The 26673-nt window shown below is 31.3% G+C and overlaps 1 protein-coding gene across 1 annotated transcript; it reads right to left on the bottom strand.

The window, feature by feature from the left end:
- Nucleotides 1–22487: 22487 nt before the first annotated feature.
- On the bottom strand, nucleotides 22488–23684 carry LOC111297433 (F-box protein At5g07610-like). Its single transcript, XM_022892168.2, has one exon. The coding sequence runs from the start codon at nucleotides 23682–23684 to the stop codon at nucleotides 22488–22490; it is 1197 nt and encodes a 398-aa protein (XP_022747903.2).
- Between the last annotated feature and the right edge of the window lie 2989 nt (nucleotides 23685–26673).

Below are 26673 nucleotides of genomic sequence, written 5' to 3'. Positions count from 1 at the left end.
CCCCAAACCTATCAAACCCCTCATAGACCCCAAAACACCATGTACAGTACTAACATCCCACCTACCTCAAGACCACAAATTCGCCCAACTAACCCTGTTAGTGGTTCGCGGGAGCAACGAACCACTCGTGAAAAACCTACTTTTGACCCAATTCCAATGACATATACGGAGTTATACAAGGAGCTCTACAACAGTCACTTGATTGCTCCAAGTAAATTGGAACCCCTTAAGCCACCTTACCCTAAGTGGTATGATCCCACTGCCCACTGTGACTACCATTATGGGATCGCCGGTCATTCTACCGAGAATTGCACTACCCTGAAACACAAAGTGCAACGGTTGATCAAAGATGGGATGATCTGCTTTGACACTGGAGGGATGACTGCACCAAATGTTAGTGGCAATCCTTTGCCAAATCATAATGTGAATGCTATAGGTGAAGAACAGGAGCGCCATGTGAAGAAAGAAGTGGCAGATATCAAGACACCTCTCAACCAACTGTTCAACGTTTTACGAAAAGCAGACATGATACAACTGGTAAGTCCACACAGCTATCATGGAGTATATATAGCTGGTACCAGTTGTAAGTATCATAGTGGGGGAATGGGCCATTCCCTTGAAACCTGTGAGCAGTTTCACCAGGAGGTGCAAAGACTCTTGGATTCACACCAAATGGAAGTCTATGAAGAAAAAGAAGGCCTAAAGAATGCTGAAGTATACATGACTGATAAGCCTGTAAAGTTGTTTCCAAAACCAGTGACAATTCAGTGTGGAAACAAACCAAAGTCAGTCATAGATAAACTCCTTCCTAGACCGGTAACTTTTAGAGTCCCAACTCCTTTTCCATATAAAGATGATAAAGCTGTACCCTGGAAATATGGCTGTGACACTGTAATTCAGGGGCAAAAAGAAGAGGTCTCCAAAGCTGATGCTTCCAATATAACTGGTGTAGGAGGCATTACTCGAAGTGGGAGATGTTACACTCCAGAAATGCTAGAGAGAGCCAGAAGAGAGAAGGTTAAAGAAAGAGAAAAGCGAAATAACCCGGAAATAGAGCCTGAAGAAGATCAGCCAAAGCCAGTATCAGAAAGGGAGGTTTGTGAATTCCTGAAGCTGGTAAAGCATAGTGAATATTCAGTTGTGGAACAGTTGAATAAAATGCCAGCTCGAATCTCATTATTATCACTGTTGCTGAATTCAGAGCCACATCGAAATGCCTTGCTGAAAGTGTTGAATCAGGCATACGTGGCACATAACGTGTCTGTCGAATATGTGAATCACTTGGCTGGAAACTTAGTCATGCCAAATCACATTTCATTCAGTGATGATGAGATTTCTTTGGAGGAAAAGAGAAATGCTAAGGCCTTGCATATCACAGTAAAGTGCCAGAGCCATATCATAGCTAAAGTCCTTATCGATAATGGTTCTGCCATCAATGTCATGCCTATGTCAACTTTGGCAAGGCTACCCATCGATTATTCTCATATGCGGGATAGTCAGATGATTGTGAGAGCCTTTGATGGAACCAGAAAAGAAGTCCTGGGGGATATTGAGATGCCCTTACAAATTGGGCCGTGCACCTTCAATATAAAATTTCAAGTGATGGATATCTCTCCATCCTACAGCTGTCTGTTAGGAAGGCCATGGATTCACATGGCAGGAGCTGTTCCCTCTACTTTGCATCAGAAGATCAAGTTCAATGTGGAAGGTCAATTAGTAGTGGTAGTTGGAGAAGAAGATATGCTAGTGACCCAACCACTGAACACTCCATATGTAGAGGCTGTCGAAGAAGCTTTGGAATGCTCCTATCGATCTTTTGAATTGGTCAATACTATAGGCGAAGGATTTCAAAATCAGCCTTTTTCAAAAATAGTGGTGAGCCAAGTCATCAACAAAAGCTAGCGTCCAGGACTTGGGCTAGGCAAAAATTTGCAGGGAATTAAAGAACCTCCGACAATAGCGGACAATAGCGACAGGGCAGGCTTAGGATACGAGATGGCAGAGTGGGAAGTCAAAAGAAGGCCATCAAGAAAGACAGCAAGACTGATGTTTATCCCACAATTGTACGAAACCTTCAGACCTGGAGGATTTATGAACCCAGATGCAAAGAAAAATGTGGAAGAGGACTTTGCCCAGTTAGCCATTAATGCTGTTGAAGATGAAGTGGGGCTTAACAAAGAAGAATGGGTTCGCCTTTGTCCACAAGACTATGAGCTGAACAATTGGAGTGCCATTGAAATGCCTCTGACTTTTGATTTTGATTCAATGTAATTGTAACATCTCAATAGCTTTTGCCCAAGGCTATGGGGTGATCCTTTTTGTTTGGGCCATTCATCATTTATTATTTTTAATAAAAAATAGGGAGGATGCATTTACATTCATTTCTTCTCATGCCTTCATTATTTTCACCTTTCAAACACATCTTGCCAACATATCCCATTTCATTCAATTTCAGGTCTTTAAATGAACAAGAAGATAATCATGATAACCATCAAGAGGTTAACTTTGAGAATTCAATTAATACTGATGAACTTGACAATGAAAAGAATTTTGAAGAATATGTTATGTCTCCGGACCTAATGAGGATGATTGAACAAGAGAATAAGCCAATTGAGCCTTATCAGGAGGTAGTGGACTTAGTGAATCTGGGAGATGAAGAAAATAAGAAAGAGGTTAGAATGGGCACTTCACTTCCATCTGGAGATAGGCGACGGTTGGTAGACCTACTTCGAGAATTTATAGATATATTCGCTTGGTCTTACCGGGATATGCCAGGACTGAGCACAGAGATAGTGGAGTACAGATTGCCCCTAAAGTCAGAATGTAAGCCCGTTCAGCAGAAACTGAGACGGATGAAGCCCGAAATGCTGCTAAAGATTAAAGAAGAGGTGAAGAAACAATTTGATGCAGGTTTTCTGCAAGTGGCCAAGTATCCAGAATGGGTAGCCAATATAGTCCCAGTTCCTAAGAAAGATGGAAAAGTACGAATGTGTGTAGACTATCGGGATTTGAATAAGGCTAGCCCAAAGGATAACTTTCTTTTACCTCATATCGACACACTGGTAAATAACACAGCTAAGCATTCGATTTTCTCCTTTATGGATGGTTTCTCGGGGTATAATCAGATAAAAATGGCTGCAGATGATATGGAAAAGACTACTTTTGTGACCATGTGGGGAACTTTCTGCTACAAAGTCATGCCTTTTGGGTTAAAGAATGCTGGGGCAACATATCAAAGGGCTATGGTAACACTCTTTCATGACATGATGCATAAAGAGATTGAGGTGTATGTAGACGATATGATTGCAAAGTCTTGTGAGGGTGAAGATCATGTTACTAGCCTCAGAAAGTTATTTGAGAGGTTAAGGAAATTTCAGCTCAAATTAAACCCAGCCAAGTGCACCTTTGGGGTAAAGTCAGGGAAGTTGCTAGGCTTTGTGGTCAGTGAAAGAGGAATTGAAGTTGATCCCGATAAGATACAGGCCATCCAAAATTTGTCACCTCCCAGCACGCCAAGAGAAGTTCGAGGTTTTCTGGGGAGATTGAACTACATCTCTCGGTTTATCTCTCAGCTTACTTACAAATGTGATCCCATATTTAAGCTTCTCCGTAAGAATAATCCTGGGAAATGGAACGAAGAATGTCAAGAGGCATTTGATAAAATTAAGCAGTATTTATCGAACCCTCCAATATTGGTGCCACCGGTTCCAGGAAGACCTTTAATTCTGTACCTAACTGTAAATGAAAATTCAATGGGATGTGTGCTGGGGCAGCAAGATGAAGCTAGCCGAAAGGAGAGAGCTACTTACTATCTGAGTAAAAAGTTCACGGAATATGAATCCAAGTATTCTTCATTGGAAAAAATGTGTTGTGCATTAGCGTGGACTGCCAAAAGACTCAGACAGTATATGCTTTATCACACTACGTGGCTCATAGCAAAATTGGATCCAATTAAGTATATCTTCGAGAAGCCTTCTTTGTCAGGAAGAATCGCTAGATGGCAAGTAATGCTCTCAGAATATGACATTATATATGTGAGCCAAAAAGCAATAAAAGGAGGCGCTATAGCAGAATTTCTTGCAGATCGTGCTACTGAAGAGTATGAGCCGATGAAGCTGGAATTCCCTGACGAAGACTTAATGACTATTTCCCGACTGGAGGAAAGGGAGCATATGGAAAGATGTTGGAGAATGTACTTTGATGGAGCTGCTAACGCCTTGGGGCATGGAATTGGGGCAATTCTGATTTCTCCAGAAGAACAATACTATCCTGTAACAGCGAGGTTAAATTTTAATTGCACAAATAACATCGCTGAGTATGAGGCATGTGTCATGGGCCTGCAAGCTGCTATAGAAAGAAGAGTGAAAGTACTGAAAGTATTTGGAGACTCAGCTCTAGTCATATACCAGTTGAAAGGAGAATGGGAGACGAGAGATTCAAAACTTGTTCCGTATCATAAGTATATTCTAGAGCTGACAAAACAATTTGAAGATGTCCAGTTTGATCACTTACCCCGGGAAGAGAATGTGATTGCTGATGCATTGGCTACTCTGGCTGCGATGATTCGAATTAATCATAATACGGACATTCAGCCCATCAAGTTAGATGTTAAGGATATACCAGCGTATTGTTCTAATGTAGAGGGGGAAAGAGATGGAAAACCCTGGTATTATGACATCTTACAGTATGTCAAGGATCAGCAGTATCCAGTTCATGCAACAGAAAATGATAAAAGGGTCGTCCGAAGATTGGCTATGAGCTTTTTTCTGGATGGGGATGTCCTGTACAAAAGAAGTAAAGATCAAGTATTATTGAGGTGTGTAGATGAGACTGAAGCGAAGAAAATCATTAAAGAGGTGCATGAGGGAATATGTGGGGCACATGCTAGTGGACATATGATGGCAAGACAGATCATGAGAGCGGGATATTACTGGTTGACGATGGAGAATGATTGCATCGACTATGCTCGTAAATGTCATAAATGCCAGATATATGCTGATAAGATCCTTGCTCCACCATCTGCTTTACATGTTATGGCACCACCATGGCCATTTTCAATGTGGGGCATGGATGTCATTGGTCCAATCACTCCAAAAGCTTCTAACCGGCACAGATTCATTTTTGTGATGATAGATTACTTCACAAAATGGGTGGAAGCAGCATCATATGCAAATGTGACACGCTCCGTGGTTTGCAAGTTCATAAAGAAAGAGATCATTTGTAGATATGGACTTCCGGAGAGAATTATTTCAGACAATGCCAAGAATCTAAATAGTAAGATGATGCAAGAAATATGTGCTCAATACAAGATCAAGCATCATAACTCGGCACCTTATCGTCCGAAAATGAATGGGGCAGTTGAGGCAGCCAATAAGAACATAAAGAGGATTCTAGAGAAGATGACCGAGACTTACAAAGATTGGCATGAGAAGTTGCCATTTGCCTTGCTTGCATATCGAACGTCAGTTCGTACCTCTACTGGGGCAACCCCATTTTCTTTGGTTTATGGGATGGAAGCTGTACTACCAGTGGAAGTAGAGATCCCCTCTTTGAGAGTCTTAAAAGAAGTTGAGTTGGAAGAGGCTGAATGGATTCGAGAACGTTATGAGCAGTTAAATTTCATAGAAGAAAAGAGATTGACTGCGTTGTGCCATGGTCAGCTATATCAAAGAAGAATGATGAGGGCTCATGATAAGAAGATTCGGCCCCGTTGCTTTCGAGAAGGAGAGTTGGTTTTGAAAAGAATTCTCCCAATCCAGCACGATGGTAGAGGAAAATGGACTCCGAATTGGGAAGGGCCGTATGTGGTAAAACGGGCTTTTTCGGGTGGAGCATTGATACTGACTGAGATGGATGGAAATGATTTACCCCATCCTGTAAATTCTGATGCTGTGAAGAAATACTATGCTTGAAAAAAAATAAAAAAATAAAAAAATAAAAATGAAAAAAATGGAAAAAATGAAAAAATGAAAAATGATGAAAAAATGAAAAAATGGAAAAAAGAAAAAGTGAATGAAAAAGGAGGACTCAAGGCGAAAACCCAAAAAGGGCGGTTTGAGTCATAGGGGGTTTGTCTAAGTTGAAAACCTGAAAAGGCAGCTTAGATAAGGAGGATACAGCATCGAATTTAAAAGTCTGCTGATATGGGGGCCAACAAGTTCGGAAGAGTTCCAAGTTGTTAAATACATCAGAGGGTTGAGTTTTCAGAAAAGACTTTGAGATGTGTTATCATGATTATCTGATTGTTCATTTTGGGCTTTGTCCCCATACCTATCCTTGTAATTCTTTCTTAATCAAAGTTTGCCAACATTTTGCTAATAAGAGACATTCTATTCCATTCTTTGTGTCTTTTTTTTCTTATGACTGTTTCTCAACATTCAGATTTTTTTCTTCTTAATACCCCACCATTGAAGAAATGTGCAAATGCATTCTTACTTTTTGAATTTGAAATAATGATTGATGAATGAATAACAACAGGAAAGATTTTTACATTACATTGAATGAGTCAAGAGTGAAAAAGGCAGAATCGACATGTTCTAATTAGGAAATTGAATCTAGGAAGAGATTTCTTACAAGAAGAATGTGAGTGAAAGAGACAATTGAGAGCTACACTGGTTCGATCTTAGAAGAGCAGTGCAATTGGATCCTTGATGAATCAAAGGGCTTGACACCCAAGAAATAAAAAAAGAGCTTGAGAAACTTGAGTACCATACATTGAACATGAATTAATTGGTCAACATTTGCATAGCATGCATTGAAATTCATATGCATTTGCACAGCATACACTACTTTCAGGAGAATATAGTGTATAAATTCAAGAAGCAGGGGTGTTCCAACATCCCACATGGAGGAGACAGATATGAAAAGACTTTGCAAGTTTGAGAAGAAACTTGTCAGGTAAGTTCCTAATCCTTGAAATAGGATGTCTCTTGGTATCAGGGTTGATTTATAAGACCTTTGGGCATAATCTCCTGAAATCCCTTCAAACACAACTTTCAACTCCTTCGGACATGATTGTCTAGGAGTATTTACTTTTCAAAGTTCGTTGCCTCTGTTTAGAGGAGCAATTTACTTTCCAAAGTCGTGGTGCCTCTGTTTAGAGGAGCAATTTACTTTTCCAAAGTCGTGGTACCTCTGTTTAGAGGAGCAATTTACTTTTCAAAGTTCGTTGCCTCTGTTTAGAGGAGCAATTTACTTTTCAAAGTCGTGGTGCCTCTGTTGAGAGGAGCAATTTACTTTTCAAAGTCGTGGTGCCTCTGTTGAGAGGAGCAATTTATTTTTTCAAAGTCGTGGTGCCTCTGTTGAGAGGAGCAATTTATTTTTCCAAAGTCGTGGTGCCTCAGTTGAGAGGAGCAATTTACTTTCCAAAGTTCGTTGCCTCTGTTTAGAGGAGCAATTTACTTTCAAAAGTCGTTGAGTCTCTGTTTAGAGGAGCTTCGGCCAAAAAAAAAAAAAAACAAAAAAAAAACAAAAACAAAAAAACAAAAAAATCAAAAAAATCAAAAAAATAAAAACAAAAATAAAAAAAAATCAAAAAATAAAAATGTTGAGTTGAGTCTTGATTGGGTGTCTACGTCTTTGCGCAATTTCTGTTTCACAAAAAATGTGCAAAGAGGGGCAGCTGTAGACACCCAATTGGGTCCGGGCCCAGATCAATTGGGCCTGGCCCGGTAAGGCCCATTTCAATCCTGTATATTTTTTTCTTTTGTATTTTATGTATTCTATTATTATTATTATTATGTATATCTTTATTCATTTATTTATTTTTATTCAGATTAGATTTATATGTATATTATTTATATAGTTATATATTTATTATTATTATTATTATTATTATTTTTGTAAGATATTTTTGGATTTATCTTATTTTATTATTATTTTTTTTAAAATTATCTGTTCTGATTTTTTCCTGATTATCAGATATTTTTTTTACTATAATATCTTTTTATTTATCTGTTCTAATTATCTATTATTTTTTATATTTATTTATTTATTTTTTTTTTTGGAAGGTTAGGATTCAAAGTTGAAGACTCCCACTCTGAAGGGGAATTCAATCAGAAGAGTCCAATTGGATTCAAAGACTGAATTCCCGTCCAAAGAGGAATTGGGATTGATCAGAAACTCCTGATCAATCCCTATAAAAGGGACCCCCCTGGAACAGTCAAGAAAACACAGAGAAAACAGAAGCAAAAGCTACTGATTAAGAGAATAGGGGTGTTTAGAGAGCTAAGGAAAAGTTTAGGAGTGTTCTGGCAGTGAGAAAAATTTTTTAGAAAAATTTGGCGAAAAAATTTTCTGGAAATTTCTGGGAAATTTCCAGATTCCGGCGAAAATTCCGGCGACTTTTGAATTTTCCGGCGACAATTCCGGCGAACTTTGAAGTTTCCGGCGGAGAATCCCAGAAACCGGCGACCATCCGGCCAACTTCCGGCCAATTTCCGGCGAAATTCCCAGATTCCGGCGAAATTTCCAGAATCCGGTACCGGCGTTCTTCAAATTCTAGAGAGAAGGCAGAGAAGAAGGGAAGAAGAGAGAGAGAGGGGAGGAACGGTCTGCTGAAAAACGGAGGAAGGTACCTTTTATACCCTCCCAAAACGACGTCGTTTTGGCTTTAAGTTAATAAGAGGATCCGCGCGTTTTGCCGAACCCGACCCGACCCGAAGCGTCGACCCGCTTTCTGACCCGCGCGTTTCAGCCCCTCCGAGCCGAGCCGAGCCGAGCCGAGCCGCGATCCGAGCCGCTCCAGGTTTTTTTTTGAATTTTTTTTTTTTTTGAATTTTTTTTGAATTTTTTTTTTTTTTTACTTTGATTTTGATCTTGATTTTTTTTCTTTTTTCTTTAATTAATCCGACGACGGAGCCTCTACAAGTAAAAACAGTAGTTTTTCTTGCATACTCCTGAGGTGAGGGAATTTTCTCAATTTTCTGCTAAAAGTATTAGAGTCAATTGAGAATAATTTCCGATAATTAATTACTTGGCTGATTTTGATTTTTTTTTCTTTAATTAATCCGACGACGGAGCCTCTGCAAGTGAAACAGTAGTTTTTCTTGCATACTCCTGAGGTGAGGGAATTTTCTCAATTTTCTACTAAAAGTATTAGAGTCAATTGAGAATAATTTTCGATAATTAATTAATTGGTTGATCTTGATTTTTCTTTAAATAATCCGACGACGGAGCCTCTGCAAGTGAAACAGTAGTTTTTCTTGCATACTCTTGAGGTGAGGGAATTTTCTCAATTTTCTGCTAAAAGTATTAGAGTCAATTGAGAATAATTTTCAACAACTAACTACTTGGTAAAATTTTAAAGCTTTTGGATAACACAAATTCAAGCTGGTACCATCTTTTGATGGGCGTTGTGAGGGTGCTATAACCTTCCTCACACGTAACCGAACTCCCGAACTCTGTTCTGGTTAAGCAGACCCGAACCTATTCTTTTAGGGACCCTTAAGCTTAGGTGTTCCCTAAAAGGGCAGATTCCTTAGGTGGCCAATCACACCTGGATAAAAAAAGATTGGTGGCGACTCCCTAAAGTCAATGTCTGGCGATAGATCCCCGGATCTAGACGTTATGACACATTTAATTTATTCTAGGTAGTAATCAACAGTTTTCAAGAAATCTAAATGTCACATGTTTTTAAAAGAATTGATATATGGAAAATTGTTATGCGGGGAAATTTTTATTTTAGGACAATTTGTGTTGTCATTCTTTTGGGAGTGTTTGAAAAATTTTAAATTTAGATTGTTGCATATATGAATTCTGATAAATGCAAGAAAGATTATTTACAATCAATATAACAAAAGTGACCTTTTTGGGCAAAGAAAATGCTTTGATTTGATAATTGTATTTGCATCATTTGGTAAATGTTACAAATATTTGTTTAGATAATTGCTACGTAGGGCATAATTGTTTAAATCATGCATTTGTATCATTTAAGAAATTTATGAATGGCATAATTATTTGGATCATGCATTTGCATCATTTGGTGAGAATTTAAATCATTATTTTAATATTACATTTGCATTATTGTTTGTACCATACATTTGCATCATTTGGTGAGTATCTAAATCATTTTTAGAACCTTGCATTTGTGAATTTTGATGGGCATTTAGATCTTTGGCATTTACAAACATTTGCATTATTAAGATTTTTGAATATATTAAGAAAGACAATGAAAAAGGACATTTGCATCTAATTTATTGGGATAGATATTTGCATTTGTAGTTTTGTGGAAAACATTTGCATTGGTGAGATAAGTATTTGCATTTAAAATTTGGTAGGATACATTGGCATTCATGTCATGATATTTGCAAACTTTAATGTGAAGAAAAAAACAAAAAGATTTGATTAGTTGGCATATTATGAGATTTAAATCTAGATTAGCTAGCAAATAATAAGACTCAAGCTTAGATTAAGCCCATGGCACCAATTAAGAATTTAAGCCCAACTATGTTGGCACATGAAAGGAAAAATATTAAATTTTTTTTTTTTTTTTAGTTTCAAAACCTCTATTAAGGATGGGTTTTTCAAAGATGAGAATGATTTATAAGACTTCAAGGCATGGTCTTTAAAACCTCCAGGTACCTTTTAAATTTGATTTCTAAGTACTAAAGTCTCTGTTAATGAGGGGCATTTTCAAAGATTAGAATGATTTATAAGACCTTTGGACATGATTTATAAGATTTTTTGGCAAAATTTATAAGACCTCGTGCATGATCTAAAAGACCTTTTGGCATGATTTATAAGACCGTTGGGCATGATTTATAAGACCTCTAGGTATAATTTATAAGACCTTAGGTCATGATCTAAAAGACCTTCATGATTTATAAAACTTTCGGGCATGATCTTGAAAATCTCTAGGTACTATTTAATTTTTAAAAGTTTCATAGCCTTTGGTAAGAGGGGTTTTTTGATCTTTAAAGTTTCGCAGCCTCTGGTGAGAGAAACTCTTTAATTTTTAAAGTTTCGTAGCTTTTGATAAGAAGAGCTTTTTAATTTTCCAAATTTTGAAGCCTCTAGTGAGAATAATTTTTTAATTTTTTAAAGTTTCAAAGCTTTTGTTGAGGGGAACATTTTAGATTTTTCAAAGTTTCAAAACCTATGGTAATGGAAGCTTTTTAGATTTTTCAAAATTTAAAAATCACTTATGAGAGGAGCATTTTAAAATTTCCAAAGTTCGAAGCCTCTGATAAGGGAGAGCATGTTAGATTTTCCAAAGTTTCAAGGCCTTACAAATTAGCTAGTACAATCGAGAACATAAAGTTGTAAAAAAAAAAAAACCAAAAAATGACATGAAGAGAAGACAATATAAGAATCTAGAAAAACAACTCACACATGTTTGTATCATAAACCATTTCGATTTAATTTACTATTTATTTGGGTAGGAAAATTAACTTCCATGTGAAATCTGGCTAGTATCATGTACAGTTGTGCTTTGTTTTCTGTACAAAGCATTGATCAAGGTCATGGGAAACGATAGGTTTTGATTTTTGAATATTTCGTAATTGAAATTATACGAAATTGCTTTACCATATAAGCAATTTTATTTTTATTAAATGGAAATAACAAAATTATCATATATATTAAACAAAATTTTATATTGTATTAAATTTCCAAAAATAACTTGTAAAGGTAGAAATTAGAAACCAAACATTGTAATTAACAATAAATCTTAATGTGACAAACTTAAAATCATAAACATTTGTTAAGATGTAAATAAACAAATAAAGAAATAAAATATATTAAGCAATTTATCCTATGAGTGGGTTTCCTTCTAAAACAAAAGAAGAAAATGCAGAAGGAAAAAAAAAAAAGAAAGAGTAGGCGAATCGATATCCTTTTCTTAGATTCCTTTATTCATTTTTACAAAATTTCCTTTAACATTAAGATAACAGAACATGAAATATTGAAATATCACCAGTAAATAGCTAAGTGTTGACCCCAATAATTATTAATTTAATTGTGTTTATTATGTACAAGGTTGTGAATTAATCCCACGAAAATGTAATCAGATTCATTTGGCTTAGCTATTTGATAATATTTCTTTTGGCTAAATGTTTACAATAGCAACCATAAACAAAATAACATTAACAAATGCTCTAATTTAGCACTGGAGGATTTAGCTCAATAATTGGTATATATATTCTTTTACTCGAAGAACAAAGTTCAAATTTGTTTCTTAAATAAAAAAAAATAAATGCTTTCATTTAAAAGTACTAGTAGTCATTCAAGAAATTCTAATACAAATAACCAACCAAATTAACAAGAATTGGATAATATATATTGAAATATTGCTCAGACCATAAATAATAAAATTACTAAAACTTTGTCATGAATCCAATACAATCCCTCATCAATCCCTAAACCAAGTATAATCATTCAAAAAGTTTTGAAAAACTTGCAGTCTCAAACACAACAGAGAGTTTCAAAGTACGGACAACCCTGAAATCTGTCATAATCATGTTGATATTTTTTAGCTTTAGGAACGCCTACCAAAGCTTTCAATTCCTTATCCTTGAAATTGTAAACGAGTTTTAGACCACATTTAAGTAGTGCAACCATTGAATCTCCATCATCCTCATCCGAGTGAATAGCGAACCAAAGGAGATCGTAATCATCATAAAGAGGTATAAACTTGAGAACTTGCATTTCAGCTTTAAGATCAATGCAATACTTGGGGAATCAGCCCGAATGATCAACTAGCATTCTGAAAATATGAAATACTAAATCATAAATAGGCCCATGTTCAACCATAAGATGCAAATAGCCTCCGGACTCCCTGAAATATCGCAAACCGCTATATCGATTTCTTGGCTTTGGCATTGGCATTGGCATCGGCGTCAAACATTCTTCTTCACATAAAAATACAATGATGCTCTATCAGTACTGTCCCAATGGATGGCTCCATTATGCAAAACAGCATGATCAAATTTTATATCGCAATTTGAAGTGAATTTGATTTCGGATACACTGCAAGAATTAGTTTTAGATGAGTATATGTCAAACTAAAAATTAGAAGACATATAACGTAAGCAATTGTTTTCATCATCTTTTTCCAACAATGCTTCTTGCCAAATAGAAATAATCTTATAACAAGGCGATTTGAGAGAGTCAAAAGCAAGATTTACACCAACAAGCAGATAATCCAACGTTGAAGGCCTAGGGAAAAAGATTGCCTTGAATTTTTTAATAACAGGGTTACAGATAAAATAGCTTGGATTACCATAATCTAAAATGCAAAGAAGCAAACCAGTGCAAGATTGCATTATTTTGAGGAAAGGGGCGTTCATGAAAACGAAAAGTGGGAGTTGTTCGTTGGCACGATTGAAAGGAACGAACACAAACTTTGTACGTGGTTCATAATATATGACATCAAGGAAGAGTGCAGAAGGTTTCAGAGAGCCTTCCTTTTGGAGGAAACAAGTGTGGGAGATGCTAAGATGGGAGTCGAAATCAACGGCAACCATTGTTCTGAAACAAGTTTGTACTGTAAAAGAGTTTTTGTAGGTAACTGTTTGAGGATTTTTGTTAAGAGGTTGTCAATGTTGGCACCCTCCTCAACTGGTGTCTTCCTCCTCCTTTGTCTATACATTCTATAGCTCACCATTGCTACCATTTGCTTGTGATATCCTATGATTCTTTGTATATGTGTATTTTCTTTTTTTATATTTGCAAGAATCCTATATAAATGGAAAATTAAGAAACTTACCATACATTTTAATCTAATTGAATAATTGAAAACTAAAATTTGAAAGGAAAAACAACTTGATGTATCGGTTTTTAACGTAAAACGTACTTTCATATAAAGAATAAATTATGTCACGTTTTAATAACTTAAATTTAGTCTATGTGTTAACTAATTATAGTAAAATTTTAAATTTAAATTTTATATTCAATGATCATACCGACTTTAACTAAAAAATGGATTTGATGTAGAGAATATAAAATTTTCATTCTTAATTAATAACCTAAATTGAGTATAGTAAAAATTTAATAAAAATTTTATGTTGAATTTAATTAAATTAAATTTATGCATTTTATTTCTATTATTGGATTAATACAAAATTGATGATTTTTGTCATAAAAGGAAAAGAATCTGATATTTTTGGATTTTATATGCAAAATATGGAAACTTTCTTGCAAAAAAGGAAACATCAAAAAAATTTTAAAATTTGTTTTGCTTAACATTTCCTTTTAGATTTTCCGTTACATAGTCTCAAATTTTCTCTTAAAAGTCAAAATCTTTATCTATATCTATATCTATATCTATATCTACAATTAGAAATAACTCTATACCTACTATATAAGCAATTTGGCTACCATATATATCTATATGGCTAAAGGGTACAAAAAGCCCATGAACTATAATTAAAAAATATCAAAATTCTTATTTTTAATTGCAATAAATCAACACGTACAATATTTATTTACAGCCAATTAAGTTCATTTTTGAATGAAAGAGTTAGCAACTTTAATTTGTTTTATCAACTAAAATAAAATTTCATATAACAACGGTAAAATAGATAAAAATTTATCACATGACACAATTAATATATGTGTTAGTAAAATAAACTTTTCTTTTCTTTTTTGTTTTTCTTCTTTATTTTCTATGTTCTTTTCTCTCTGAGATCCTTCTAAGGATTCCATTGACTATAGTTCAAGAATTAATTTTAAATTTTGTGATGTGACTAAATTTCATCTATTTAAAAGTTAATTGGGTCGAAATAGAAGATTAATGGCTTGATTGAAAATGTTAAAAACTTAAATAATTATTGAATTATAATTCAATAGCATTTTTAATCATTTAACCTATCTATATCTACAATTAAAACTAACCTTGTGTCTAGTATGCAATTTGGCTGCCATTTGACTCTTAAGTGTTTGACACATGCCATTAATTTTTTATTTTCAAATAATTCTCAACAAACGAGAGATAACAAAGGAGGCAACAGAAAGAGAACGATTGTGGGAGAAAAGAATTGAAGAAACCAAGGTGACTAGCGATGCTATGGCCATGAAATAAGTTATGTATATATATTTTTTGAAGTGTTGAAGAAAAACAAAAAATATGTATGATATAATTGCTTAAGGAATAATAAAAAAAATAAAACAAAATATTTTAATTAACATAATTGTAAATAAATTAAAAAAATTAATATCATAAATAAATTAAAAAACAAAATTTTTTCTCATATTAAATACCCAAACGTTTTACTTTTAGGATTGTCTCAAAGTTATGTTAATTTTCTTTAAATGTTTCATATTGATTTTTTATTTACTTTTTGGCATTAAGTCTATGATTCATCAGTATTATAAAAACATTATAAAAAATTATTAAATTGATTAAATTCAAAATTTCTTAATCTCCATGTCAAGTTAAATATGGATACTCAATTTAAAATAAAAATAAAATCAATCAATAATATAATAAAGAAATAAAAGAAAAAAATATATGTAATGAATATTAACTAAAGATATAAATATAGATGATTTTGAAATGAAAGAAAAAAAATAAAATGATAAAAATATAAATAGGATGGAAAACCAAAAATAAAATTCGCTTTTTTTAAAAATATTTTACAGATTGTTTTTACTTTTTATTTATTTTTTAAATATTTTATAAAAATGTTGACGTTTAAAAATTTTAATAAAAATTTTAATCATTTAGTAAGTAAAGAAATAACAATTTCGATGTTTGCTGCCAAGCGTAAAAAAATTTGGGTCATAAGAATTAAAATTTTATAGGCAAAAAGAATAAAAAAGTTCTTGAATTTTTCACTTTATTTAAATAAGTCCTTATAATTTAATTACTCTTTAAAAAGTTTTTAAACTTTAAGTTACACCTAAATAAGTTTTTAACTTTTAATTTATATATGAATACACTCTTAATTTTTAATTTATAACTAAATAAACACTTAACTTTAATTAATCTTTCATTTCAAGCAAAGGTTTATTAGGATACAAATCAAAAAACAATTTTTATTTACATACAATAAAATTTAAAAACTTATTTAAAATAAATAATTCAAAGACTTTTTTAATATTTTAACCATTGCCATATTAATCTAATGACTTAAAGTTATGTTTGACGCATAAGATAATTGATAGGATATGATGATAATCATCTTCTATTATGTTTGGTTTGTATCTAATTGAAAATGATAGGATTAAAAAGAGGATTATCATCCTTTTTATATAAGATGATTCAATTCTCTTAAAGTGAAGATGATTTTTAATCTATGAAATTAAACTTATATGTTCTATTATACCTTTAAAAATTTATATCAATAATTATAAAACTTTGAAGAATAATAATTTTGACTAATATATAAATTATCCTATCATAATCCTTATATGTATCAAACATAAAATAGGATCACATTATTTAATATAATCCTATTATAATATTATCTTATTCTTTTTTATCATAATCTTGTGTACTAAACACATCCTAGGTACTTTAAATTCAATCATTTTCCCCTTATTAAAATTCAATACAGTATTTCCACCTCTACAATTAATGTAATAAACATTCATCCTCCATTTCATTTTCATTTTGGGATAACAAAATCTTATATTATATGGGATACTTTATGTGAGTTCCTTAGAATATTTTTCATAAAATAACATCATTAATTTGTTTTGAAAGATATATAAAATAGAGATTTAATTGATTGCGATGAAAAAAAGATACAAAAAATAGTTCCAAACACACAAAAGAAGCTTAAACAACTGGCAATTACATAACATTGTGAAGTAATTGTTCAATATACCTCAACCTATTTCACATCGATTTGTTTATTTTGACATAAAATTGAAAGTACCCCACTTATTTCAGTGATTCATAGCCACCAAATAACCATCATACATGAATGCGTTCAATTAAAACCTGTAAAATCAAAATAAGCAATTTAAAAACAAAAATCCCAATTTAATTTTTTTTCATCAAAATCAATTTGCTGCAATGGATAAGTTAATTACCTTGATTAGACTCAATTCCAAAGCTGCGTTGTCAAGTTTTAGACACAAGCAAGTGTCTCAAAGTAACGGCAGCAGGCACGAAAAGTTTCAAAATCTGGTCCATAGTTTTGGATGTTAGAACACCGCAGCCTCTTCACTGTCCCATCCGCCAAATTATATGAAATTGCAAATCCCCCTGGAAATATTGCTAGCAACGAATCCCCTTTTTCCTCATCAGATTGAACAGCGCAGGATAGAAGAAAATTACGAACAGTGTCTTTTGGGGCTAAAACATACATTTTGGCGTCAAGATTTAACTTGTACTTCAGGAACCAATTCGAATAATCTTCTCCCATTTCAAAAATCTTAAATTCAAAAAAAGAAAATCCGTTTGCAGCTACAATATGCAAATGGCCCCCAGACTCTCCCAAATACCGAACCCATGTGCTATCTATCGTTGGCATTGGCATTTGTTTCAAGCACTCATTGTATGGATCAAAATACAATGACCTTCTATAAGAAGAATCCCAATGAATAGCACCATTGAATAAAACAGCACGATCAAAATTCATCTCCTGACTCCAAGTGAATTTGATTTTCAAAACACTCCAAGAATCGGTCTCTGAAGAATATATGTCGATAAAGTGCATAAAACATCTACTTGTTTTAGGATCATTTCTGAAAAATATATCTTGCCATATGGAAATAATCTTATAATAAGGAGATTTGAATGGATCAAAGGCCAAATTAACTCCAACATGATGAAAGAACCTCCCTCTATTACCAATGGTCACTCCACGCGTTATAGGAAAAGAAAACTTCTTGAACTTCTTGGTAATAGGGTTGCATAAGAAATAACTACTGCCATTATTACTTTGAGAAACACAAAGAATCAAGCCATAGCAAGACTGAAGGATTCTAACATTTCGGGCATGAATGAAATCAAAGAGAGGAAGGCGCTTCAACTCAGGATTCAGACGAAGGAACATGAACTTTGATGGTAGTTTTTTGTACACGACGTCGAGGAAAAGGGCCTGCTGTGGTTTAAGAAAGTGGCTGTTTTGGAGGAAATGAGTATAGGAGAGGCCAAAATGAGGGCTGGAAATTAGAGACAGCCATGGTTTAGATACGATCTTAAATTTTATTAGAGTTTTGATGGGTAGTCTGAGAAGGATATCTTTCAAAAGATCTTCACTATTAGCAACCATCTCTGCTGATGTGATGTTCAGCCTTAGTCGAGAGGATCGAGTCGTCACCATATCTAATTTGTAGTGGTTTTCTTTTTCTTTGTTTAGGGTTTAGGTTTTGATACTTTGTAGCACCTTATTTATATTGAAGATTGAGGAAATCAACCATAGTTATCAAATTCGAATTGGTCCTATAATTTGGTTCGAGCCGGGTTTTTAACCGAACCATTTTTGTAATTGATTTGGAAAAAATTTATATTGACTCGTCATGTTTATGAAAAATCAACGATTAGTCAAGTTTTAGATTAAATCCAATCAATTAAATATGGTTTTTAAGGAAAATTTTAAAATTATACTTAATTATAGATTCCATGATTATTTTGACTAAAAAAATTATTTTTCTTAAAATAAGTTAAAAACAAAAAAATACATTATGCAAAATAAAAAGTAAAAGAAATCTTTATGATCTTTATATCATTATTCTTCGGCCAAAAAAAGTCTTTATAATCTTAGCTTTTTTTGTAATTTTTAAACAATAATAAATATTTCTAATTATATTATCACAACTTTTTAATTTATTCAAGTTTTAAAAAATTTTATATAATTTATAATTTTATTGAAAATATTTTATTAACCTGAATGACCAATGGTTAAACCATTTGATTCAAGACCGAAGGCTTGAACATATCATTATCCAAGTGTAACTTGAGATCAAAGATTCTTGTAACTATGAAAAAGTTGACAAAATTCGGATCAAATCGAATTTGGTTTGATTTTTTTGAATAATATATAATATTATGAATTTTAAAATCCAATTCAATTTGAATTGACCTTTCACTAAAGTTGGTCTAAATTGAATTTTATTGGTTTGCTTCGTTTAATCAATTTATGAAATTTAAATTTTTATTATTTTTTACATATTATTTTAATATAAAATTTAATATATTTAAATAGATTTAGATATAAAATAATTATTTTTAGTTTATAAATTTTTAAAATATATATAAGTTAATAGAAATATATAATTCGGTTTGGTTAAATTTTTTGGTGTTTCACTTCTCAATTTTACATCTAATCTGAACCTTCATATATATTTAATATTCGAATTAAATCTAAATAGAATAAAAAATTATTCTGAACCAATTTGAACTCTATAATTTCTAATCAGTTTTTTACTTTTCGATCTTTTTCTCTCCCCTAATGAAATCCACTAATTTTATTTCTAACTTATATATGGAAGGCTGACATTTGGGAATGGAAAAGGAAAGTTTGCCTTTTTACCATGCATATATCAATTAATTAAGAATATTAAAATTCAAATATAAATTTCCATTTAAAGATCAAATTCCATAATTGAAATAAACATTTTAATGACTTTTGTGACACTTAAGGAAAATAATGTGATATTTTGAATACATATATATATATATATATTGTGTGTGTGAAGTAGGGGTGTAATCAATTGAGTTTAAGCTGATACAGTAGTAAGCTCAAGCTCGAGCTTGATTCGAAATTCAAGGCTCGAAACTCGACTCAAACTTAATCGAATTTTATTTTACTAGCTCGAGCTCAACTCGAGATAGAAATCAAGCTACTCGAGTTTATTCGATTAGGCTCGATTAATATATAAAAATAAGCTCGATTCTTATATTTGACAAAAGCTCGATTATTTGTGCTCGAGGTCAATCTCGAGTTTGAGATATTTTATTAATTAAAATAATAAAAATATATTTAAATATAAAAATTTGATTAGGCTCACGAGCTACTTGAGCCAAATATAAGAAAGCTCAATCGATAAATTGAGCTACTAGAGCTTGAGCTCGATTCGATAATAATCAAGTTGAATTCAAATTTTATTCGAATTGAACCAAAATAGCTTGTAAGTACTAATGTATCATTTTACACCCCTAATGTGAAGCATATGCAAAGACAAACTAAAAAAAAAATGTCAACTGAAAATTTCAAATTGGTCAAAGTTAACGTACATATCTTTTAATTTTTTTAAGTTTTCAAAAATTTGTTCAAATTTAAAAGTATTACTATGAATATATAGATTAATTAGGTTTATTATTATTATTAAACCATTTGACTTGAGGTCGGGAGACTTGAATAGGTTATTATCTAATCCAATTTTGATAACTATGAAACCTACTGATTTTATTAGTAACAAGGAGGGATTTACTTATATTTTTGTAATTTTTATATTTTTTATTTTTGATCAAAATTATTAAATTTAAAATTATTATTTTAATTCAGATAAGTCGGGATTTAATTTTGATCTAAGGATCTAAAACAAAAAAAGAGTTACACTAGTGTAAATAGATCCCTACTATATATATATATATATATATATATATCAAAATATTAGATTCTTAGGAAGGAGAAAAAGAAATACCAACCATAAACTCCAAATTTGGTCTAGGTTAACATGTATAACGTTCAAATTTTTTAGGATCCAAAAATTTATTCAATTTTAAAATATTATTATAAATAGATTAATTAGGAATAGGATTATTGCTTGTCTTTGTCTCCACCTCCTTATCTCTTTTTTTTTCCTCTTCCATTGATTAAGTTACTTTGCAAAATAAATAAACAAAGAATTAAAGATCACTTTGCAAAATCTTTGTGAAGAAAAAAAATGCAAGGAAAGTTGTGATTTGGAGGAGTTTTTTTAGAGATTTACAATAGATTTAGCAATTTAAACACAATTCCATGATATGACATGTATATGATACAATAAAAAATACAAATGTGACATAATTTAAAATTTTAATAAAAATCATATATGAAATTAATAAAATTAAAAAATTTATTTTATAATTTTCATGTTGACACAAACAATGATTCGTAATGTTTATATAAAATACAATATAAATATATAATTTATTAATATTATATACGATAAAAGTACATAAATTATTAAATCTAATTTGAAGATGGTCCGAATGTCTTCCTTATCACAAAAAGAGTATATATTCCAATTTGATAAATCAAAACGACCTTGGCTGAATGTAGTTAGCTATGGCGCAAATAAACAATATTCAGTGTTACTTTAGCATCCCAATTGAAATGAAAAATGGGATTGTAGAAATGAAAATTGATTATAGCCTAAGTCCACACCAATTGGGTTTCATTTTTCATTTAAGGTTGAGCCAATGAGCACAAACTTATTCGTTATGCATCCAAAATAACAAAAGGCCCAATCCTTTTAGAGTTCACGTATGGAATTTAGGATGTATTTGATATATAAAAGTCTGATAAGATAAAATAAAATGATATTATAAATAGAATTAAATTAAATAACGTCATTTTATTTTATTTTTGATATGTTTAAAATTAAGATTAGATAATTTATTTATTAGTTAAAATTATTATTTCTTAAAGTTAATACAATTTAAATTAATGATGTAATTTTATGGATATAATAGGACATGTAAATTTAATCTCATGGATTAAAAATAATCCTTTCTATTTTAGGAGGATTGAATCATCCTATACCAAGAGGATAATTAATACTTGTAATCCTATCTCTTTCTTTAAATACAAATCAAATATAACATAAGATGATTATCTTCTTATTTTATTTATCATCTTATGCATCAAATATGACCTAAATATGTACCTGTTGACTTATTGTAGTCATGGAGAAAAAGTGATGAGGAAAATGGTAAAAAAAATTTTGAACCCAAGTTCATTAATGTTCTTTGTTTTTTTCACTGCCATGGTTGAAAATTTTGGTGCGTTGAAGGCCTAAGGGGCTGTTTTCTGAGGTTGATGTTTCTCTACATGTATACTACATTTGCTAGACATTTAAACCATCATCTTGAACTACCGCCTTCTTTTTTCAAGATCCATTCCCTTAGTTGCTATCTGACAAACTCCTTCAGGATTTTGTAACTTAATTCGTTATAAGCAGTTACACTTGGAAGGGGGAAAAAAAAGAGAAAGAGAAGAAGGATTACAAATTATAATAATCTTCCCTTTTGCTAGATGTTTGCAATAGGAACCATAAACAAAATAACATTAACAAATGCTTTAATTTAGCACTCGTGGATTTAGCACAATGATTGGTGCATAGATTTTTTTACTCAAAAAATAAAGTTCGAATTGTTTTTAAATAAAAAAATAAATGCATTAATTTAAAAATATTAGTAGTCATTCAAGAAATTCTAATACAAATAACCAACCAAATCAACAAAAATTGGATAATATATATTGAAATATAGCTCAAACCATAAAAAATAAAATTACTAAAACTTTGTCATGAATCCAATACAATCCCTTATCAATCCATTGCCATAAACCAAGTACAATTATTCAAGCAGGTATAAATAAATTGCAGTCTCAAACACAAGAGAGAGTTTCAAAGTATGGACAACCCCGGAATCTATCATAATCATGTTGATATTTCTCAGCCTTGGGACACCCTACCAACACTTTCAATTCCTCATCCTTGAAATTATAAACGAGTTTTAGACCACATTTAATTAGTGCAACCATTGAATCTCCTCCATCCTCATCAGAGTGAAAAGCGAACCAAAGGAGATCATAACCGTCATAATGAGGTATAATGTTGAGCTTTAGCATTTCAACTTCCAGATCAATGCGGTACTTGGGCAACCAGCCCGAACGATCAGCTAGCATTTCAAAAATCCGAAATATTAAATAATAAACAGGCCTACGTCCAACCACAAGATGCAAATAGCCTCCGGATTCCCCAAAATATCGAAACCCGCTATAACGCCTTCTTAGCTTTGGCATTGGCATTGGCATCAAACATTCCTTCTCGACATCAAAATACAGTGATTCTCTATCAGTACTATCCCAATAGATCGATCCGTTAAGCAAAACAGCATGATCAAATTTTATGTCACGATTTGAAGTGAATTTGATTTTGGATACACTCCAAGAATCAGTTTTAGATGAGTATATGTCAATTGAAAAATTTGAAGACATATAACGTAAGCAATTGTTCTCCTCATCTTTTTCCAACAACGCTTCCTGCCAAACAGAAATAATCTTATAATAAGGTGATTTGAGAGGGTCAAAAGCAAGATTTACACCAACAAGCTGATAATCCAATGTTAAATGCCTAGGAAAGGAGATCGCCTTGAATTTTTTGATGACAGGGTTACAGATAAAATAGCTTGGATTACCGTAACCTGAAATGCAAAGAAGCAAACCAGTGCAAGATTGCATTATTTTGAGATAAGGGGCATTCATGAAATCGAAAAGTGGGAGTTGTTTGGTGGCACTATTGAAGGGAAGGAACATGAACTTCGTAGGTGGTTGTCGATAGATGACATCAAGGAATAGTGCACAAGGTTTGAGAAAGCCTTCCTTTTGGAGAAAACGAGTGTGGGAGATGCTGAAATGGGGGCTTGAAATAAGCGACAACCATTGTTTTGAAACGAGTTTGTACTGTAAGAGAGTCTTTGTTGGTAATCGTTTGAGGATTTCTGTTAAGAGGTCATCAGTGTTGGCAACCTCCTCAGCCGGTGTCCTCCTCCTCCTTTGTCTGTACATTCTATAGTTCACCATTGCTACCACTTGTTTATGATACCTATGATTCTTTGTGTATGTGTGTTTTCTTTTTTATACTTGTAAGAATCGTATATATATAGAGAATTAAAGGACTTACCATATAATTTAATCAAATTGAAAAATTGAACACTAAAATTTAAACGGAAAAACCATTTGATATACCGGTTTTTATCCGAAAACATACTTCATATGAAGAAAAAATTGTCACATGTTAATAACTTATATTGAGTTTAAGTGTCAACTAATTATTATAAAAATTTTAATTTAAATTTTATATTAAATAATCATATCGAATTTAACGAAAAATAGATTTGAGGTAGAGAATATAAATTTTTCATTTGTTAAACTTATGATGTATTTTTGCATTTGATCAAATTAAACTTATACATTTTATTTCTATTATTGGATTAATACAAAATAGATGTATTTTTGTCTAAAAGGAAAAGAATTTGATATTTTGGATTGTATTTGCAAAATAAGGAAACCTTATGGGAAAATAAGGAAATGCCACAAAAATTTTCAAATTTGTTTTGCTTAACATTTCCTTTCAGATTTTCTTTTACGTGGTCTCAAAATTTATTTAAAAAGTCAAAATCTTTATCTATATCTATATGTACAATGAAGGCTAACTCTGTGCCTACTATATAAGCAATTTGGCTACCATATATATCTATATGGCTACCATATATATCTATATGGCTAAAGGATATAAAAAGCTCCTAAACTATAATTTAAAGATCATCCAAGTTTTTATTTATTTATTGTAATCAATCAACCTTTCCAATATTTATTTACATTCAATAAACCCTTATTTAAATAATAAAGTTAACATTATTAATTTTTTTGCCAACTAAAATAAAATTTCATATGACATCAATTAAATAAATGAAAGTTCATTATAAAACACGATTAATATATGTGGAAATTAAATAAATTTGTTTTTCTCTATTTTCTCTATTTTTTATGTCCTCTCTCTCATATCCTTTTAGGGATTTGATTGATTGTAATTCGAGAATTGATTAATTAAGTTTTGTCAAATGACTAGGTTTTGTCCATTTAAAGTTTAATTACGTTGAAATAAAAGATTAAACATATGATTTTATTACAATAAAATGTTAAAAATTTAAATAATTATTAAATTATAATTTAATGACTTTTTTTATCATTTAACCAATTAATATCTATACCATATCTAAAAACTATCCCTTTTTCAATTTTTCATCAATTTCATGCCAACTCATCAATTTTACTATTCATTTCAAATGTCAAATCAATTCATTTTATTGCCACATCAACTTTATTAAATATTATTATATTTAACTATAAAAAGGTTAACCCTTCAATTCTACAACCTTTTTTTTATACAATTAGGAAGCATGCACATCTCTGATATAATTTATGACCCTACCACTATCTCATCTCTTATCTATGAATAATTGCTCAACATTTCTTTCCTTATTCTTTAAGTTTATAATCTATAATTATTTTGGCAAAATCAATAACAATATATAAAAGCTATTCTTAAATTTCAATTTGCTTCAATTTACTATTAAATCATTAACTTTTTATTCATTTAGATGAAATTAATCTTTTTCTTTATTTTTGTTGGATCGTAAAGTCCATTAAATTTATAATTGTTGGATGTCTAAGGCTTTAGGTATTTTTAACTCTTCAAATTGGGTTTCAACTTTGAGCCATATTATGAACAAAGTAGGAATATATAGACATTATGAAAGAAAAGATTGGGGTCAGCTCCAAAATTAAAATGAAGGAAAGATTAGTGAAATAGGCAACTCATTTACTTTGTATTCATAATTTGCATAATGAATTACATCAACAACTTTGTCCATAATAAAATACCCATTTTTCCATGTCATTAATTGATGAATGCTAAAGAAGTAAATTAATTGCTGCAATCAACTACAATGCAAGACACCAGAGAAACCACCAACTCTCGAAAGTAAAAATAAAGCTAGGAAGTGACCAAGCAACTCTAAAAATATAAATAATTAATAGTTGTTTAATGTTATAAAGTAATCATTTTGTCATAAAAAATTTCAAAAAAAGGTTTGAGCATGAGTTTTGGATTAAAGTTCTGAAAAATTTTATAAAATTGATCCTTTGGATGAGAATGAATGGGTTGGGGATTTAAGACCAAAGTTTTTAAAAAGTGGATTGATCTATTTATGAGTAATGCCCTAAACTTTTTTACATTTATTATTTATATTTAAAAATTTTAGACTAAATCCAAAAGTTAATTAAATAATTACAAGCGGTTTTGGTTATTTAATTTTTTACATGAATTAAATTTATCAATTACTTTTAAATAAAAGGGTAATAATAAAAACTAAATATAATAATTTATTAAATAAATTAAATGATAAAAAACTATTTAGCAAAGCACTCTTTTGTTAAAAGAATTTGATAACAGAAAAATTAATATTTTTTACCATAAATAAAAATATATATTAAGATATAAAATAAAATATAAATATTTAAAAAAATGCATATAAAATAAATTTTCAAATGCATTTTTATTATGTAATTTATAAATAAATATTTTTAAATATTTAATTTTTATAATTAATAAAATATAATTATACTAATATCAATACATATATTTAAATATATATATATATATAAAAATTATTAACTAAATCTTATTTAATATAATTTAATTTAGAATCATATTTCAAAGTTAATTAAATAAAAAGATTTATTAATTTTTTAAGAAACCCCTCGAAAAAGTAAGAGCATCAATCTAGTATATAATCAAAATTAACACCATGTCTACTGTGCAATTTGACTATCATTTGGCTCACATGTGCTTGACAGTACCTCTAATTTTTGAATTTTTATTTTTAAATAATTCTCACCAAGTGAGAGATATAAAAGAAAGGAGGCAAGAAATGGAGAATGATTGCGAGAGAAAAAAATTGGAGAAATCAAGCTGACTAGTGATGCTAAGACCATGAAATAGGTTTTG

Source organism: Durio zibethinus, chromosome 12 (genome assembly GCF_047325235.1).
Source record: "Durio zibethinus cultivar Kanyao isolate XHJ-2024 chromosome 12, ASM4732523v1, whole genome shotgun sequence".
NCBI classification, from domain to species: Eukaryota; Viridiplantae; Streptophyta; class Magnoliopsida; order Malvales; family Malvaceae; genus Durio; species Durio zibethinus.
Note: the sequence above shows the minus strand (reverse complement) of the source record. Positions and strands in the feature narration are given on the sequence as shown.